Consider the following 16,957-nt stretch of genomic DNA (forward strand, 5'->3'; position numbering starts at 1 on the left):
TCTCTAACCTGGGGGCCTGAGGACTGTGTAGCCAGGAGAGGGACCCCGTGAACCCCCAGCACCCAAACAGTCTTGTGTGCCTTGGGTACAACATCCAAGGCAGGCTGTTAAGCTGAACTTGTGCTATCACATTAGTGAATCACATTTTAAGGCAATCATTCATTCCTGACATGGAGTCTTTTTCAAATCCTATATAATAAAAGCCTAATATGCTAAGTGTCTTGTCAACCTGTCAGCCATTCAACCAAAGTGTAATATGCTAATGATATGCTAAGGCTGCTCAACTGCTCACTATGATGTGCACTGACCACCAGGGGGCAGACGCTCCAACCGGTAGGTCAGCTTGCTGCTGGGGTCCGGCCGATTGGACAGGCCAGGCCAGACCAGACATGCCCTGGAGCCCTCCTGCAGTCCCTCCCTGGCTGGCCAACCTCCCGAGTCTCTCCCCGGCCCTGACTGTGCACTGGTGGGGTCCCTCGGCCTGGCCTGTGCCCTCTCGCAATCCAGGATCCCTTGGAGGATGTCGGAGAGCCAGTTTTGGCCTGATCCCACAGGCCAGGCCGAATTGGTGCACCGGGCCTCTAGATACAATATAAGTGTGTGTCTCAGGCAGATAGTATGTTAGGCTTTAATGACAAGGAAGATTAATACTCCTGGACATTACAGGACTATTTAGTTTAAAACCACTTGCAAAACCCATAAGAGATCTCTGGAAAGAGCACTGAGTCAAGGCATTGAGATGCTTGAATTTTATTCCAGAATCTTGTTCACTTGCCGAATTTTGGTGAATCACCAAATGGGGTGAATCACCACCCCATTTTTCTCATCGGTAATGTCAAGGAATATTTTCTAAAAATACTATGTTCTGTGACTCTATGAGAAATGTCAGACTCCTTCTAGAAAGATTATAGTCCTCACAACTAACTGTTTTTACAACTAACTGTTTTTACATCAAACTTCTCCAGGCTCCATTTTTTTCCACATCTGTGTTCAGAGCCCCAAGTTAGCTCGTATCTGAGGCACTGTCCCCGAGAGAGCTAATCATCCCAGTTGGCAGAATTCCCACAACTCCCCACAGGTTATCTACCTTTCGGGACTGGTTCCGATGAGACTCCAGTCACAGGTGATGTTCTTAATGATGTTTTGAAGATCGATTGTGAAAGACACGGTCACCTTCAGGGTCTTATTCATGTGGCCTTTGTATGCAATGCACAGCTGTGGACACCAGATAAGTGCTTCAGCTCTATCAGTGCAGGAAGCAACCATTCAAACAATGTGTGGTGAGGTGAGTCCACCTTTCTAGAACCCTGCCTCATGCTGTGAGAGAGTCAGCCCAGTTCCTGCCCTCCCGGAACTTACTAGTCTAGCAGGAGAGACAAATCATTTAGAGTAAATTGTTACTTTCCAAAAAAGTTATTAAGGGCACTGTGTTTGGCAATGACAATTTTAAAGGATCTCTATTAGAAAACTCCTGTTCTGACCCGGTTACCTGTGCAACCTTGAGCAAGTCACTTAACCTCTCTGAGCTGCAATTCCTTGACTCTAACTCCCCAGCATCCTTGGTTTCTAACTCTGAGTTACGTAAAATTATTTGGCTCAAAAAGTCTTTAGAGCAGAATTTTTTTTACTTCAGCACTATTGACATTTTGGATTGCATTTTTTTTTCCTGTGAGGGGTCTAGTCTACACAATGTACATATTTAGCAACATCGCTGAGATCTATCCAGTGGATGCCAGTAGCAATGACCCAGTTGTGGCAACCAAAAATGTCCTCATAAATTGCCAACTCTCCCCTAGGAGGCAAAATTATGCCCATTGGGAGCCTCTGCTGTATGGGAAGTGCTTCTGAGAGATGGGTGGTGCCCCAACCTGAACCATTCAGTCCCGTTCCCACTGCCGTTCAACTAGGCCAGGACAAAACCACTGCCATGAGCTCAGCTGCCCCAGCAAGGCTCACCCTGGTTCCCACAGCAAACACAGCAATCACTCGTTTGTGCTTCTGTTTCTCCATCTCAACCCCCGAGAGGAAGACCAATGCCTCGCTGGAAGCATGAGGGCTGCTCCGTACCTGTGTGTACTGGTCCAGCCGGTAGCCGTGCTGGGCAGCAGGGGGTGTGAGGACAAGGTGTCGAGGCCGGCAGAGGCTGAACCTCCCACAGAAGGGCTCTGTCCCACTGGTGAGGTCCCCATCAAAGCTGGAACCTTCTGGGCCTGCATGCAGTTCAAATAAAATGAAAAGACAGGGTAGATGTTAAAAAGACAGAGCTTCCTAACATGTGTGCAGGGCATGAGCTATGGGTTCCCCATGATATTGGTCCCCCAGCCCTCGGGTGAGCTGGGCAGGGCTTAGGGTGCCCTGCAGCCCCCTGCTTGCAGGCTCCAACTATGAAAAATCCATTCTGTCACCCCTAGAGCATCAAAAATATACGTAGTCCCCCCTTACTGTGGTTTCACTTCCACAGTTTCAGTTACCAGCAGTCAACCATGGTCCAAAAATATTAAATGGAAAATTCCAGAAATAAACAACTCATAGGTTTTTGATTGTACGCCACTCTGAATAGCATGATGAAATCTCACACAGTCCCTAGCTTAGATGCTCCCCACTGGCAGTCACTTAGTAGCTCTTTGGGTTCTCAGATCCCAGTGCTTGTGTTCAAGTAACCCTGTTTTACTTAATAATCGCCCCAAAGTGCAGGAGTAGTGATGCTGGTCATTCCGATATGCCAAAGAGAAGCCGGAAAGTGCTTGTTTAGTAAAGTATCAATACGGTCAACAGTAGCCTAATGTTCTGTCATAATGCATACATTATTCACCGCCCTTCATCTCATCACGTAGGCATTTTATCATCTTGCACCATTACAAAAAAAGAATAAGGGTGAGTACAGTATAATAAGATATTTTGAGAGAGAGAGAGAGAGAGAGAGACATGCCACATTCCCATAACTTTCATTATAGTATGTTGTTATAACTGTTCTATTTTATTATTAGTTATGGCTGTTAATCTCTTTCTTGCTGAATTTATAAATAACCTTTATCAGAGGTACGTATGTATAGGAAAAAAAACATGATATATCCAAGGTTTCATGTACTCACTGGGGGTTTGCATAAAGGGGGACTACCATTTCCATGTGTACCATGACACGGAAAATTGTTGAGAAGTAAAAAGATAAGGCGTGTCAATTGCAACTTAATTCACCTTAGTATTTTTAAAATAAACCATTTCATTTTTAAAATTTGTTAAGACTACTGTTTTATGTAATAATTCCTTTACTCAAGATGCAATTTAAACAAGATTTGTACTGTCTTGCCGCTTCCCACCTATATCTTTTCCAAGTCTTTTCCCACTGTGATCCTTAACTCTGACTCCCCAGCACCCTTGGCTTCTCATCAGACAGCTCAGGAGGACACCACACCAAGCAGCTCCCTCCCAAGAAAGTAGCCACTCCTTTGGCCACTCAGTGTCCAAATCCAGTTTCCGTATCTTCCTTGACTCTATTAGCACGTTGGAGAGGAAATGAAGATTGTTCCCATTTTACGAGAAAGACAGAGAGAAAGAAAGAGAAGGAGACAGAGGCGGGGGGCGGGGGACAGAGAATGATGGAGAAGAGGGTCACAATTTGTCAAGCCAGGGACAGCACCTTGTTCAAATCCAACTCGGAGTAAGATGTTAGCCGAAAAGGGTTCCAGCTGGCATTTGACTGCAAGTAACTCTTCAATGGCTGTTTGAATCTGTAGAAAAGAAAAGCTACCAGGAGTTTATACCGTGGACATAAAGACCACCCCTGGCTCCCCACCACCGTGTTTGAAGGAGGTTCCCACCTGATGGGCTGTGGCATTTGCAGGGATAGGCTGGCTGGAGACATTGTCCCAAGTAAGGAAGAAGCTCCCACTTCCAGACACAGTTAGCATCTAAAAAGTCAAGAGTAACAGGACTTACTGACATGTGCTAATCAAGCCACAGAGGTCATCTGAGAACATACTTCTTGGCTTGCTATTTTCTTATTAAAATTTCCATTTTTAAACTATCATCTAGAAATATCTGGAGAACACAAGTGTTATCTCCTAATGAAAACTTGCCTTGGAATAATGTGCATGTCTGTCTCCCAATTTATCTTTGCTACTCCCTCCCCCCACACACACATTGCCCCTGAATGGCCCGCTTTCTTCTTCTCCCCAAGCACTCTCTCTCTCCCAGGGGCCTGGCAGGCAGAAGCAGCCACATGGCATGTCACACTCTCAGAGGCTTACTCCATCTCGGCTTGGCTTCCAGTACATTCCCTGCCAGGCACCTTACACTTTCATTATGGAGTAAGAAAGTGTAAGTGCTTTCATATATGGCTTATATATCATCTTATATCACTTGTGATTTTTTTTTCTTCTTGTGGCTATTTATATACTTTTTTTTCCGACTAGAGTGTAAGCTTAAAAAGCAGAGTCCATAGTGACTCATCCTTGTACACCAAAAAGTGAACAACAAAAATACACCAAAATTATTCAACGAAAGTATGGGGCACAACTGAGAGACCCAAAGGCCTTAACCTTTACAAAGTAGACTTAGAAAACACAGCCAATAGGGAAAACATAGTCAAAAGGCTATGAAATCTCAGGTGCACATGCTTTAGCGTGCACACGTGGGTGTGGGTGTGGGTGTTCAGAGGACCTCATCTCTTCTCTAAGGAGTAAGTTTCCAAAAGAATATTTACCTGGACCTTAAATTCCTGAAACTAAGTCCATGAATAAAGTCATCTCAATAACAAGACTTTGCATTTTTTTAAACGTTCTCACAACCCTATTGGATACATATCCTTTTTCTCTGGCAGCAGAGTGGTAATTACAACTCAAATTTTCTGCTCCCGGGCAGTGATCCTTCCACTAGGCAACATTATATCCCTTCCGGAATTCAGGCCCTGACCCTAAGTCCATGGGACTGGGAAGGGATGCAGACCTGGATCTCCGGAAGTCTCCCAGCGCGGATTCGGATCTGATGCTTCTCCCGCAGGTAGGTGCTGACCACATCGGGATTCAGCCAGGTGTTGTGGATCTGGACACCAATTCTCATGCCCCCGCTGGGGGCTCTCCCACGCTGCTCTGCCTCCAGGTAGTACCTGGCTCCCCCGAGCAGCTCCAACTTGGGGGACTTCCGTTGCCAGGTGCCTTCATCATTCCCATTCTCCCAGGAGTCAAACCAGTCAGCAGTGCCCAACCTGATGGAGGCCACCTTCACCTGTGCCCCAATAAACACACCACGATCAGCACTGTGGAGCTTCTGAGTATTTCCTTCTCCAACAGCAAGTGTCTGGTCAGCTATTAACAAGGACCTGAGGACTGGTCTGCCTTTTCCAACTAGTTAGCCAAGTCACAGTGAGGCTTGTGGCTGTTTATGCTTCTGCACCCCACCTTCCCCCTCTTTTTCTCAATTGAATAGTATTGAGGAGAGGCTGCATGGAACAGCCAGCCTGAGACCCTGTGTTTAGGTGATGCTGCGGATAAAGCACTACCAAGCCCTTGAAGAAATGTAGAAGGAGTGATCACATCAAATCTATAATGTTCCTCTAGCCAACTAGCAGTTAATATGCTTCATTTAATAGAAGCATATTAATAATTTGAAAAGAGATCTTTTGGTTCCTTATCAATAGCACTAGTGAATTTGGCTGTTTGTTAAAATCACCTTTTCTTACCCTTCAAAACTGATGGGGAAATTCCTACAGAAGACTGATGATATCCCTACCCAAAATTAGGGGGCAAGCGCAAACTTTGGAGTCAGAAAAATCGGGGTTTGAATCCTAAATATGGCTCTTATGATCCAGTGGCCCTGGATTGACCATACAACCCTTCTAAATCCCAATTTCCTTATCTGAAAAATAGAAATAAATAGACATAGCTCACAGAAATGCTGTGAAAATTAGAGACAAGGTATATAAAAAATGTAGCATAATGCCCCGCCTACAGGAAGTGCTCAGTAAACAGTAGGTGCCAACACACTCAACCAAATTTGTTTTCAACAATTAAAAGCATGTCAATTATATCTCAATTAAAAACGTTTCTAATGAACCCCTCCCCCCATCAAAAAGACTCTATATTTGCCTAATGGTGCGTTACAACTATTTGTAGAACGTGAGAGTTTTCGTTTTAGATTTTTTATATATTTTTTTTTATGAGTGAAGGACTGGGGACAGGAAAAGGAAAATGAGAAGAAGGCAAATACCTTGGTCCTGGGATCCTCTGACCGACTGAAATGCAGGGAAGCTTGGCTGTCTGCCTGGATCCAGAAAGTGTAATTATTTGTTTCTGGGGCCACAAAGAACCCACTGAGCCGTGCTCTGTAACGCAGAGGAACACAGGGTCAAGCGAAAGCAACCAAGGCCCGAATCACTGACCCAGCGAGTGGTTCCGCCTGTACTTTGTTCTTCTTTATGGAAATGAGGAAGAAACCCTTGACTTTTGTGGCACGGGATTGGCCACCGTACTCTGGAAACAGCTGTGGCGCCCAACTAGTCTCAATATCTCAACCCATCCTTTCACACCAGCTAGAGCTCCCCTGCAGTCACGTCCTCTTTGGGAAAGTGGAACTCCTAGCATCAGGCTGTCGGGAGGCTTCGCTGAGAACCTACCTCACGCAGCAGTGCAGGGTCTGGTCCCTGGTAGGAGCTCAATCAATAGTAAACATTATTCTTATTATTAGAAAGAAGGGGAGATCACTGATCAGGAATTGCTCTGACTTGACCTGGAACCCTTGTTCCTTGTCTCCATCTCTAGCACATTCATATGTCACAAGCTATATTAGATCACCCCTCTGGCTGAAGTCACACATTAGCCACCTTACATTCAGTCTGTGCAGCTGTCCGTGTATGGGGATAATCATACATTAGCTAGAATGTTTCCTCCCAAATAATCTTGACTTCTAGACAACACTGTGCATTTCTTTATGAGTAAAGTGATAGACCTGAAATGGCCCAAAATGATAGATATCAAGAGGGACTTCACTCCATTTCCTCTCCCTCGTGCAGACATTAACTTCCTAGAAACAGGTGTTTGTTTATGTAGGGTTTGACATGTAGGTGTGTCCTTTTAAAAACCATATTCCCATGGGGAAAGAGGGACATGTGCCCTAATGTGGCTTAGGTGAATTTAGGGAGAAATTATAGGCCTTGAAGTCAGAAAAATTCAGAACTTGGTTCTGCCACTTGATAATTGTGCAATATTAGAAAAACCGCTTTACCTACTGGAGACCACAGTTCCTCATCTGCAAACTAGTTCAAATACTTCCTTAGTGTTGTGTCTCATGAAGTCATTGATCCTAGAAGGCCTGGGACATGGCAATAACTCAATATGTATCAAGTGAACTGAATGAGAAGATCAGGACACACACGTGGGTACACTGAGGAATTTCAGTGCATGCTGTCTTGCCTTGCTCTTTGGCTGTACATGTGCATGACAAGGGTGGTCACTCCACAAGGACGATGACCTTGTTCTAGACCTTCTAACACTCACAGTACTGAATCTAGGTGGTCAGTAAATTGTTTTCAATTGTTTGGGGGTTTACTAATTAGGTAATATTTCACACACAAAACCAAAAGTATTTGCTCTGAGCTTACCAGATACCCCAATACCTGCAAAGAGTCTTTTTTTCCCAATTAAAAAGGCTACTGTCCACAGAGAAGTCAATTGAACATGTTAGCGATCTCAAATTAGAATACATCAGATTGCAAGCAATGTTACAATGTTTAATATAAGTTCTAGAGACCTAGTATTAGAAACAGATATGGATAAGAAAATTATTACACTACCCCAATAAATATCAAGAATATTTTCTGAGCCCAGGTAGCATGGCTCAGTAGTTGAGCGTCAACCTATGAACCAGGAGGTCACAGTTCGATTCTCGGTCAGGGCATTTGCCCAGGTTGCAGGCTTGATCCCTGCTATGGGGCATGCAGGAGGCAGAAGATCAATGATTCTCTCTCATCATTGATGTTTCTCTCTCCCTCTCCCTTCCTCTCTGAAGTCAATAAAAAAAATATATTTTTTAAAGTATATTCTGAAATAGTTTTGAAAATAACTATTTTAAAGGTCCATCAATATAATTAATTTATCAATTAATAAATATTCCAATTCTTAACATTTTTGAATTTTAAAGAAATTAATGACATAGAAGAAGAGGTACTCTCTGGTTTATGGTTCCTCAAAATAGCAGTTAAAGAGACATACCCTATAGGTCATCTTTCTTTTTTTTTTTTTTTTAAATATATTTTATTGATTTTTTACAGAGAGGAAGGGAGAGAGATAGAGAGTTAGAAACATCGATGAGAGAGAAACATCGATCAGCTGCCTCTTGCACATCTCCTACTGGGGATGTGCCCGCAACCCAGGTACATGCCCTTGACCGGAATCGAACCTGGGACCCTTCAGTCCGCAGGCCGACGCTCTATCCACTGAGCCAAACCGGTTTCGGCTATAGGTCATCTTTTGAGGTGGTTTGACTCTCTCCTTACTACTCCACACACTAACTATAGTTAAAAGGTTTCCTTTGAACATCATTGATGGGCCTCAAAAAGGATAACAAAGATGAATTAGGTGCCATAAAGGACCACAAATTATTGCTACTTTAAAACCATATATTGGTGGTTAAATACCTAGTTAGTAAGACTTCCAGGACAACAGAAACTCTATTCTGTTCACAGATTTCCCTCCTACTTGGCTTCTTCAATGTCTGAAATTCCCTGAACAGGGGAAAAAGCTTTTCATTCCACAACTGAATTAACAATGAATATGGCCAAATCCTTGGAGGAGCTCACAGAATGGCTCCAATTCACACTCAGGGTCATGACCAACCTCTCTCAAAAGAGTAAAGGATAACACAGTAAGGATCTATGCTTCTATATATACATTGGGAGTACAATAAGGAAACAGCATGTCTAAGAAATTCTCATTTTTTATACTTTTAAGCCCACTTTGGAGAACCAGAAATTTTGGCAATATCCTTGCAGGGGTTAAAAAGATTCAAAGCCACAATCACATTGCAGTCACTACTACTGAAAACAATGTCTCCTAAGGCTCCAGCCTTTGCTCCCTCATATGACCAATGGGCAAATGCTGGCATCTTTTTTTGGCATCATCCGAATGTGAGTTTCATGTCTTAACCACGTACTCGCAGCAAATTTTACCCTGCTCTCGCTTAAGTCTCTTAGCCTACTCAACTCAATATGCCAATTAATAGTCATCTCCAAACTAAGTTGTATCAAGTATGAAATTTATCTATTGTTCAACATTTAGCATGCACCTGCCCAGCCTGTGTGGCTCAGTGGTTGAGCGTCAACCTATGAACCAGGAGGTTATGATTCGATTCCCAGTCAGGGTACATGCCCAGGTTGTGGGCTCAATCCCTGGTGTGGGGCGTGCAGGAGGCAGTTGATCAATGATTCTCTCTCATCACTGATGTTTCTATCTCTCTCTCCCTCTCCCTTCCTCTCTGAAATCAATAAAAATATATTTCTTTAAATTTAGCATGTACCTATAAAAGATCTGCGGTACATTAGTATGAACAACACCAGTAAATAACAATGATCAAACTCTGTTGTGAAATTGGTGGACATTATAAATTTTATCCTGGAAACCTCATAGTTTACTTATCTGTCTCCTAAAGATGCTTTCGACACGGACTCTCACTTTTCCCACAACATACCTGAAAGGTTGCCCTTCCTTTGACCAAAATCCAAATGGAGAACTGGCGTTAGGGACAATCTGCCGCCGGTACCCAGGGGTGGCTTCAGTCAGGTCCAAGCCCTCAGCAGCATCTCCAACCTCAAAAAGAAGCCCCCGGTTGCCTGGAAGACAGGTATACTTCATAAACACCCAACCTGAGGAACTACTTTACTGCATACAACAGAGTAAAGATGATCCAGGTACTAACTAGAAAGGTGAGTCAACTGAGACCCAGGTAGAAAGGGCATGGAAGAGGTCCTATAGGTAATACTAATGTTCTGCAAAGCAGTAAATACTGCTTGGGGTGGGATTTCGCCTCTTGGAGAGAGGGTGGATGAGGAATGGTAAGGGGAAATACTTTTAGAGGACCAGAGAAGAGTAGGGAGTCTTTTTTAATGAGAGTGTCTGGAGAACAGGCCTGAGTCCTAGAGAAAATGTAAACAAGCAAACTGTGGTGGAGTAAAGGGGAAGATGTGATCATGTACTTGGGACTTGACTGTTGAGGAGTGGACTCAGTATCTTTTAATGTCCAATCCAGCTTGGGAGTTGTATTCCCTGAGATCCTTTTATTCCTCAGAAAATTGGCAACCCTTACATTTTTCTCATGTCATGGCCTCACTTTGTGAATCTGCACATAGAACAAATCATGTGACATGCAGCTATTAAGAGACATTTTCAATGATGTTGTACTCACTAATTTGTATTTTATTTTAAGCAAACCCTAAGACCAAAGGCCCATGTGTAAGCAATATTGGATACAAACTTGGATTGAGGGTAAAGGCTTGGGAATCACATATTTGTGGGTTCAGATGCCAGCTCTGCCGCCTATTAAATGTGCAGCTTTGAGCAAACTGCTTGATGCCTTCATTTTCTCATGGATGGGGCCAATAATAAATAGAGATAATGCAGAAAATACTAATGAAGCTTGAGTTATATGTCAATTATATCTTAATAAAGCTTGGGGGGAAACTGGGTAAAATGACAATTCTGGCCAAAAAAAAAAAGACTAAGAGTGCTTGAACTATATACACAAAGAGTCTAAAATATACTAAGTACTCAATAAAGGACAGTGACAGTAATTATTATTTTAAACTACTACTATTACTCCTCATTAATCCTTAAAAGGGGAAATGATAAGGAATAAGTAGAAAAATAAGAGCATATTTTGATATATTCCTTGAGGTTTCTCAACCTCAGCACTTTGGGCTGGATAACTGGGTGTAGGCAGTCCTGTGCATTGAAGGATGTTTAGTGGCACCTCTGGACTCCAGCCACTAGAGGCCAGTAGCACCACACCACCTTCCCAGTTGTAACTGCCAGGCATTACCAAATGTCCCCTGCAGACCATTGAGAACCGCTGCATTACATAATAGTCTGCTCTACTTCCACAGAAGAAACTTCCAACCATCTTCATAAAGGGCACTGTTGATCCTCAAGAACAGCTGCATTCAGGAAATTATCCTACCATTACCCAAGTAGCTAAGGCAGGAACCCCTCAAAGAGGGGACAGTTCTCCATTTCCTGACAAAGGACACATTCTCTCCAGCACCTGATTCGGTGGTTTCCTTGGATGGGAGCTTTCCCTGAGTACAAACTGCAGATCTGGGACCTGGAGAAGGCCCCAGCCAAAGCTTTGAATGCATTTTCACACCCAAATGGCCTTTCTTTAGAAAGGTTTCTCCACCTTCCACCTTCTAAGTGCTGAGATCCTGGAAGTGATCCACTGCTGGGAGTTTAACCAGGAAGTCAGCCCATGCGGGGCAGGTGAGCAATACAGGCGGCAGCGTGCCATTCCGGGCTGCATAAGACGCCAGCTGCCCCCATCCCTAGCTATACTTGAGCCTCCAGTCCTAATGCTTCCCAGAAAAGTGCCCCAGTTGTGTGCTTTCCATTTGTAGCCATGAGGTGGAAACTTTAAACAGAGAAGGACAGGTGGGACCTCGCCTTCTCCATTTCTGCCCACTTCAACCATAAACTGGTGGCAATGGCACAGCACAGCCCTACTTTTCAGTCGCAGGCAGGTGCCTCAGAGAAGAAACACCATTTAAGTGCACCCCACTGTGCCCCACTCTCTGGCCTTTTCTGATGCCGCTGTTATGAGTGTGCTCTAATGCTCCCGGATAACAATGATTTGATTGCAGTTATGCTTCCGGGATCGTGGTCTCCACTGAACCCCATTGGCCGTCCATCTGGCTGGGGCCAGGAGTGCAGTGTTGATGAGCATCTGAATAAAGCTAAGAGCCACTCTGAGAGGAAAGCCCTGACGGTGGTATCATGGACCCAGAGCTCACTGAGCTAACCAGTCAAAAGCTGAGACAGAACACCAACACTTTCATTCCTACTGCCAAGCCCATCCTGGCTAAAATGTAACCGAAGGTCATGAACCAGCCCTGGTGGCCTCCTTACCTGCCTGAGGAGCAGTGAGCCTTGCACCTTCTCCAGGGGCCCTAGTGGTGCACGCAATCCTCCTGGGAGACACGTGTCTCACATCACATGGAATGCCTGAGGAGAATTTTTAAAATTAGATATAGGTATAGGTATAGACATGGATATATAGAGAAATAGAGACATATACATAGAATTTGATGGCTAGACCACAGGACCACACTGAAGTAGCCAGGCTCCTATTCTAAGGCACAGGGCTGAATGTAAATAGTATAGCAAAACTTGTCACCCTCACTGAAGGAGGCCGGGAAAGGGAGAGTACAGGGCGTAGAGCATAGGGCAGCTTATAAAATCCGAAAGAAGCCGAAACCGGTTTGGCTCAGTGGATAGAGCGTCGGCCTGTGGACTGAAAGGTCCCAGGTTCGATTCCGGTCAAGGGCATGTACCTGGGTTTCGGGCACATCCCCAGTAGGAGGTGTGCAGGAGGCAGCTGATCGATGTTTCTCTCTCATCGATGTTTCTAACTCTCTATCTCTCTCCCTTCCTCTCTGTAAAAAAATCAATAAAATATATTTTAAAAAAATAGAGCATAGGGCAGCTTATAAAAATCCGAAAGAAAGCAACACAGTGCCATCCACTGAGGGTGTACTGACCCCTCAGCTGAGCTTGGGGAGGTATGTGTGACGTGAGAGTGTAAGGGCATTTTCCTGCATCTTGGTGTCACCACCTAGAGGTGCATCCACCTGGCATAACTAAAGGTTCTAGATAGGTTCCACAAACGGGTTTGCCATAGGGCAGTGGTTCTGAACCTTCCTAATGCCGCGACCCTTTAATACAGTTCCTCATGCTGTGGTGACCCCCAATTTCATTGTTACAAATTGAACATAGTTAAAGCATAGTGATTAATCACAAAAACAATATGTAATTATATATGTGTTTTCTGATGGTCTTAGGCGAACCCCTGTGAAAGGGTCGTTCGACGCCCAAAGGGGTCGCGACCCACAGGTTGAGAACTGCTGCCATAGGGCATTCCAGAACAATCTACAGAGCAATTTCCTGCCCACTCCAGCCTGTCCACACAGAGAGGGCTAAGTGGGGAGAAGGGGAGGGGTTGCCTATGAGTAGGTGCAGACCTTTGTGAAGAGGCTGCTATACGTTTTCTCTCCCTTCACTCCCAAGATGGGGACACCCGAGGGAATTGCCCATGAATTGTGAGTGTGTCTGAGGACATCCTATTCCTGTTACGTGTAGCAGAGCTGCAGGACCATGATCTCAACCAAACACAGGTATAATATGAGAGCGGGGTGGCACGATGAGTCAGAAGAGAAAAAGATTGCTTCCCCCATACCCTCTCCATGCCCTAAGAGACACACAATCTCCTACAGCATTTAAAACTGTGAACTATTTTCAGCCATTTCAACTTAGTTACCTGCAATGGTAACCTGGGCAGGGATGTCAAAGAAGTCCCCTGTAATTGTGATGTCTGTTTTTCCCCCAAGGCTCCCAGTTTCTGGAAACACAGACAGTATTTCTGCAAGAGGAAAAAAAAAGGTAAGCTTCCAAATATAGACCAGGATGTGACCCAGATAATAATATAACAGAAACTATCAATAATTTATATCCTACTATAACTTTCTAAGACTAAGAAACAGTTGAAATTTTTTCTAGTAATAGTCATTTTAAAATGCAGTTAATAAAAAGGACTCACACATAATAATATGTATGATGACATATATTATACAGGAGCAATATTTGAAAGGAAAGGGAAATGCAGTCACTCAGGCTCTGAGCTAAAATACCTACATACCATGATGCTTTCTTAGGAAATCTGTCTCCCAGCCTCAAGTCACAAAGCAGGAGGTTATACTTTATGGAGGAATCACCTTTGGATGCACCATGCAAGGCCTCAGTTTATCCATGAGTCTGAATTTGCTCTAAGCAAAGGAACGGATCACACTGTCTTCAGTATCCTTGCATTCCTCCCCTTACTGCATGTCCCGAACCCATCCCCCCCCCCACCTGCACTTACCACCTCACACCCATTTTCATGCTGCCTCCTGATTGCTTCAAAACCCTACAGGAAGATGTCACATATCCCTAGGAGTTTCACTTTCCCTGATCCTTTCTTCTTCTATGATCAAACTTGGACAGTTTTAAATTTTATTCCCTCAAGGGGAAAGAGGAGCCATGATCTATGATAAATTGAAAGTACCACTTCCAAATATGAATTTTATCAGGGCATCTCCTAGATAACACTTTGGTCCATGAGACAAAGCAGAGGAGATATATGGGGGCAAAGATGGATCTCCACACTCAAGTATCAAAATTCAACACTAATAACCTCCTTCTTTTCATCTACTATTTTATAATTCTTTTCAACATTCACAGAGCACAGATGATGCAGCACAAGGAATATAAAGATGAATACAAAATATTCCCCATCCTCGAGGAGCTCAAAAGAATAAGGAAGGGCAGGTACACAAAAGTATAATTATTATACTTAGGCTAGTGAAATTAGAGGGAGAATAGGAAAGTGCCCAGGAGAGATTTACGTGAGGGGAGAGGGTATGGTTGAGTAGAAAGTGAATGTTAAAGGATGAATTAGAACTGACAAGTGAAGGGGTGCACAGTGCTGTAATGAGAGAGAGGGAGAGAGAGAGAGATGGAGAAGCAGACAAGGAAGAGGTCAGACCTTGTACCATCCCCTGCAGAGTATGAGAAGCCTTTGGAGGTGGATGGTAAGCAGGAGAGAGGCATCAGATGTGGGAAAGGTGGTGGCTATGTAGAGCATGGATCAGCAGGGACAAATGGCAGGTCAGGGCCCCTTAGGAACTATTGCAGCATGCCAGGCAAGAAATGATGGAATCCTGAATTAAGGCAATGGTTGTAGAGACAGAGTGGATACGTCATATTTAAAAAATATATGGCAGATAAAATTGGTAGAAATTGATGATTGAATTGATATGGAGATGAGGGGAGAGGATCCCAAACTCATCTGCTTCATCAACAATCTATGGAGTTAGAAGGACAAACTCCATCCTGTCCACTTTATAGATGTTTGTTTGGGATTCAGAAAGGCTAAATGACTTAACCAAACTCAAGCAGTAATTTAATGCCAGCGCTAGAGGAGTTCAGCCTTGGGCTCTTTGCATAACAGCCTGCTCTGCTATGAGGAAGTTCTGGCCTGAGAGTCCACATCCCAAGAAGATATTGGTGCTGGAAATATGAAATAGTTGTGTGATCAGAGATACCTGCCAGCCTACCTGATAGTCAAGGTTCAATATTGATGGGCAGACTCACAAAGATCTTGGGGTGGGTGGCAAGGAGAGTATACTTCCCATAGTATATTAATTACACGCATAAGATTTAGAATTAGACCTGCACTTTCTAGCACTAAGAACTTTGGAAGGAGGGCCCACGGTTCAGTGAGGTGTGAGGGAAGGAGTGAGGAGTATAGGATGAAGGGACTAGTACCTGAGTATGTCTGGTACAGGAAAAGGTCCTGTTTAGCACTGATCAGCCATGCATTCTTATGGACCATTGACCTTTAAAAAAGACAAAATTGTGTTTTAGATGAATATAGCATCTGAAATGGCTTGTTTTTTATTGGCTCCCTAAAAGGAAGATTGTGAACTAACCTCCAATAATCTTTAGAACAGTTTAAATATCAGCTCCTTTTGATGACTAGAGAATATACCAACGGGGCAAAGTATTCTGATCTAGAAAGTGACTGTATGAGAAGAATACCAATTTCACAGAGTATCGAGAGCATGAAATGAAATGATGAATGTGAAAGGGCTTGATATGGAGCTGGCCTACAGGAGATACTCAATGAATATTAGTTTTATTCCTTCCTAACTTAGAGAGAGAGAGAGACAGAGACAGAGAGAGACAGAGAATACCCATACTTTGGACTGTGTAGCTGAGAGTAACATGTCACCATCATCACAATGAAATCAACATTATTTAGACAATGTGTTTTTAAGGAAAATACCTGCCAAATTATATAGTAACAGAACATGAGATAAGTCATACAGAAAGAAATTTAAAATTTTAATTTATCTCTCCATACCTCTATGAAATTTGTACCCTTCCCATCATGAAATTCCTGAATGGCACAATGTATTTAAAATTTTGTGTTCTATCTTAAATTTGCAGTGCTATGAGATTACTCATGAGGTAATTCCCAAAATTCTGACCATCATCACATTAAAATATTTACATTATTTCAAGATGAGTGCATAGGAATCAATTTTATCTACCCAAATAAAAGGGATCAAGTGGGTACATATGGTTTTATCATTCTATTCTGTTCATGTATGTTTGAAAGTTTTTTATACAAGGTTAAAGAAAGGAAGCAAGACAAGAGAGAGATAATACAAGATGAAGATAAATTTGGTTCCTCCCATTTACTTACTTTCCTTTGTTAAATACTGAGAAACTAACATTCTGGGAACCTGTAACAAACAAACAAAAACAGACATTAATACAGGAATCTGCATGAATCACCTGGGCCAGGCCATTGCTACCATTACCCCAAGGACTCCAGATATCAAGCCATGACCCAAACCCGTAATTTCCTCAGTGGTGCCCAAAATAAACACATCGCATCTCTGCTCCATCAGCAACATCCACCAATAAAAGGAGAAATGTATTAGCGGATGGCAGGTTAGAGTTCAGGCTTAAAGTTAGATCAACTGAAATCCTACTCCACTGATTACTAGCTTCAACTTTATCACCTTTAAAGTGAAAATAATTTCACCAATCTCACAGGTTTATTGTGAGGATGATATTAGTTTATATTAAAACTTCTTTTTTTTAATATATATATATATATATATATATATATATATATATATATATATATATATATA

At 43.1% G+C, this 16,957-nt stretch overlaps 1 protein-coding gene across 1 annotated transcript in view; it reads right to left on the minus strand.

Annotated features, from left to right (window-relative positions):
• PKHD1 (PKHD1, fibrocystin/polyductin) overlaps positions 1 to 16,957 on the minus strand; it is a 385,419-nt gene that overhangs the window by 351,385 nt on the left and 17,077 nt on the right. Inside the window, exons 9-19 of the mRNA XM_023757718.1 lie at positions 16,501 to 16,540; positions 15,558 to 15,628; positions 13,513 to 13,614; positions 12,105 to 12,200; positions 9,679 to 9,820; positions 6,205 to 6,319; positions 4,945 to 5,223; positions 3,819 to 3,908; positions 3,638 to 3,728; positions 2,068 to 2,210; positions 1,088 to 1,215 (exon numbers count right to left, since the gene is read on the minus strand). Coding sequence (XP_023613486.1) covers positions 1,088 to 1,215; positions 2,068 to 2,210; positions 3,638 to 3,728; positions 3,819 to 3,908; positions 4,945 to 5,223; positions 6,205 to 6,319; positions 9,679 to 9,820; positions 12,105 to 12,200; positions 13,513 to 13,614; positions 15,558 to 15,628; positions 16,501 to 16,540 — 1,297 coding nt within the window. The remainder of the gene's footprint in view (positions 1 to 1,087; positions 1,216 to 2,067; positions 2,211 to 3,637; positions 3,729 to 3,818; positions 3,909 to 4,944; positions 5,224 to 6,204; positions 6,320 to 9,678; positions 9,821 to 12,104; positions 12,201 to 13,512; positions 13,615 to 15,557; positions 15,629 to 16,500; positions 16,541 to 16,957) is intronic.

The sequence above is a fragment of the Myotis lucifugus genome, unplaced genomic scaffold (genome assembly GCF_000147115.1).
Source record: "Myotis lucifugus unplaced genomic scaffold, Myoluc2.0 scaffold_111, whole genome shotgun sequence".
In the NCBI taxonomy this organism is placed as follows: domain Eukaryota; kingdom Metazoa; phylum Chordata; class Mammalia; order Chiroptera; family Vespertilionidae; genus Myotis; species Myotis lucifugus.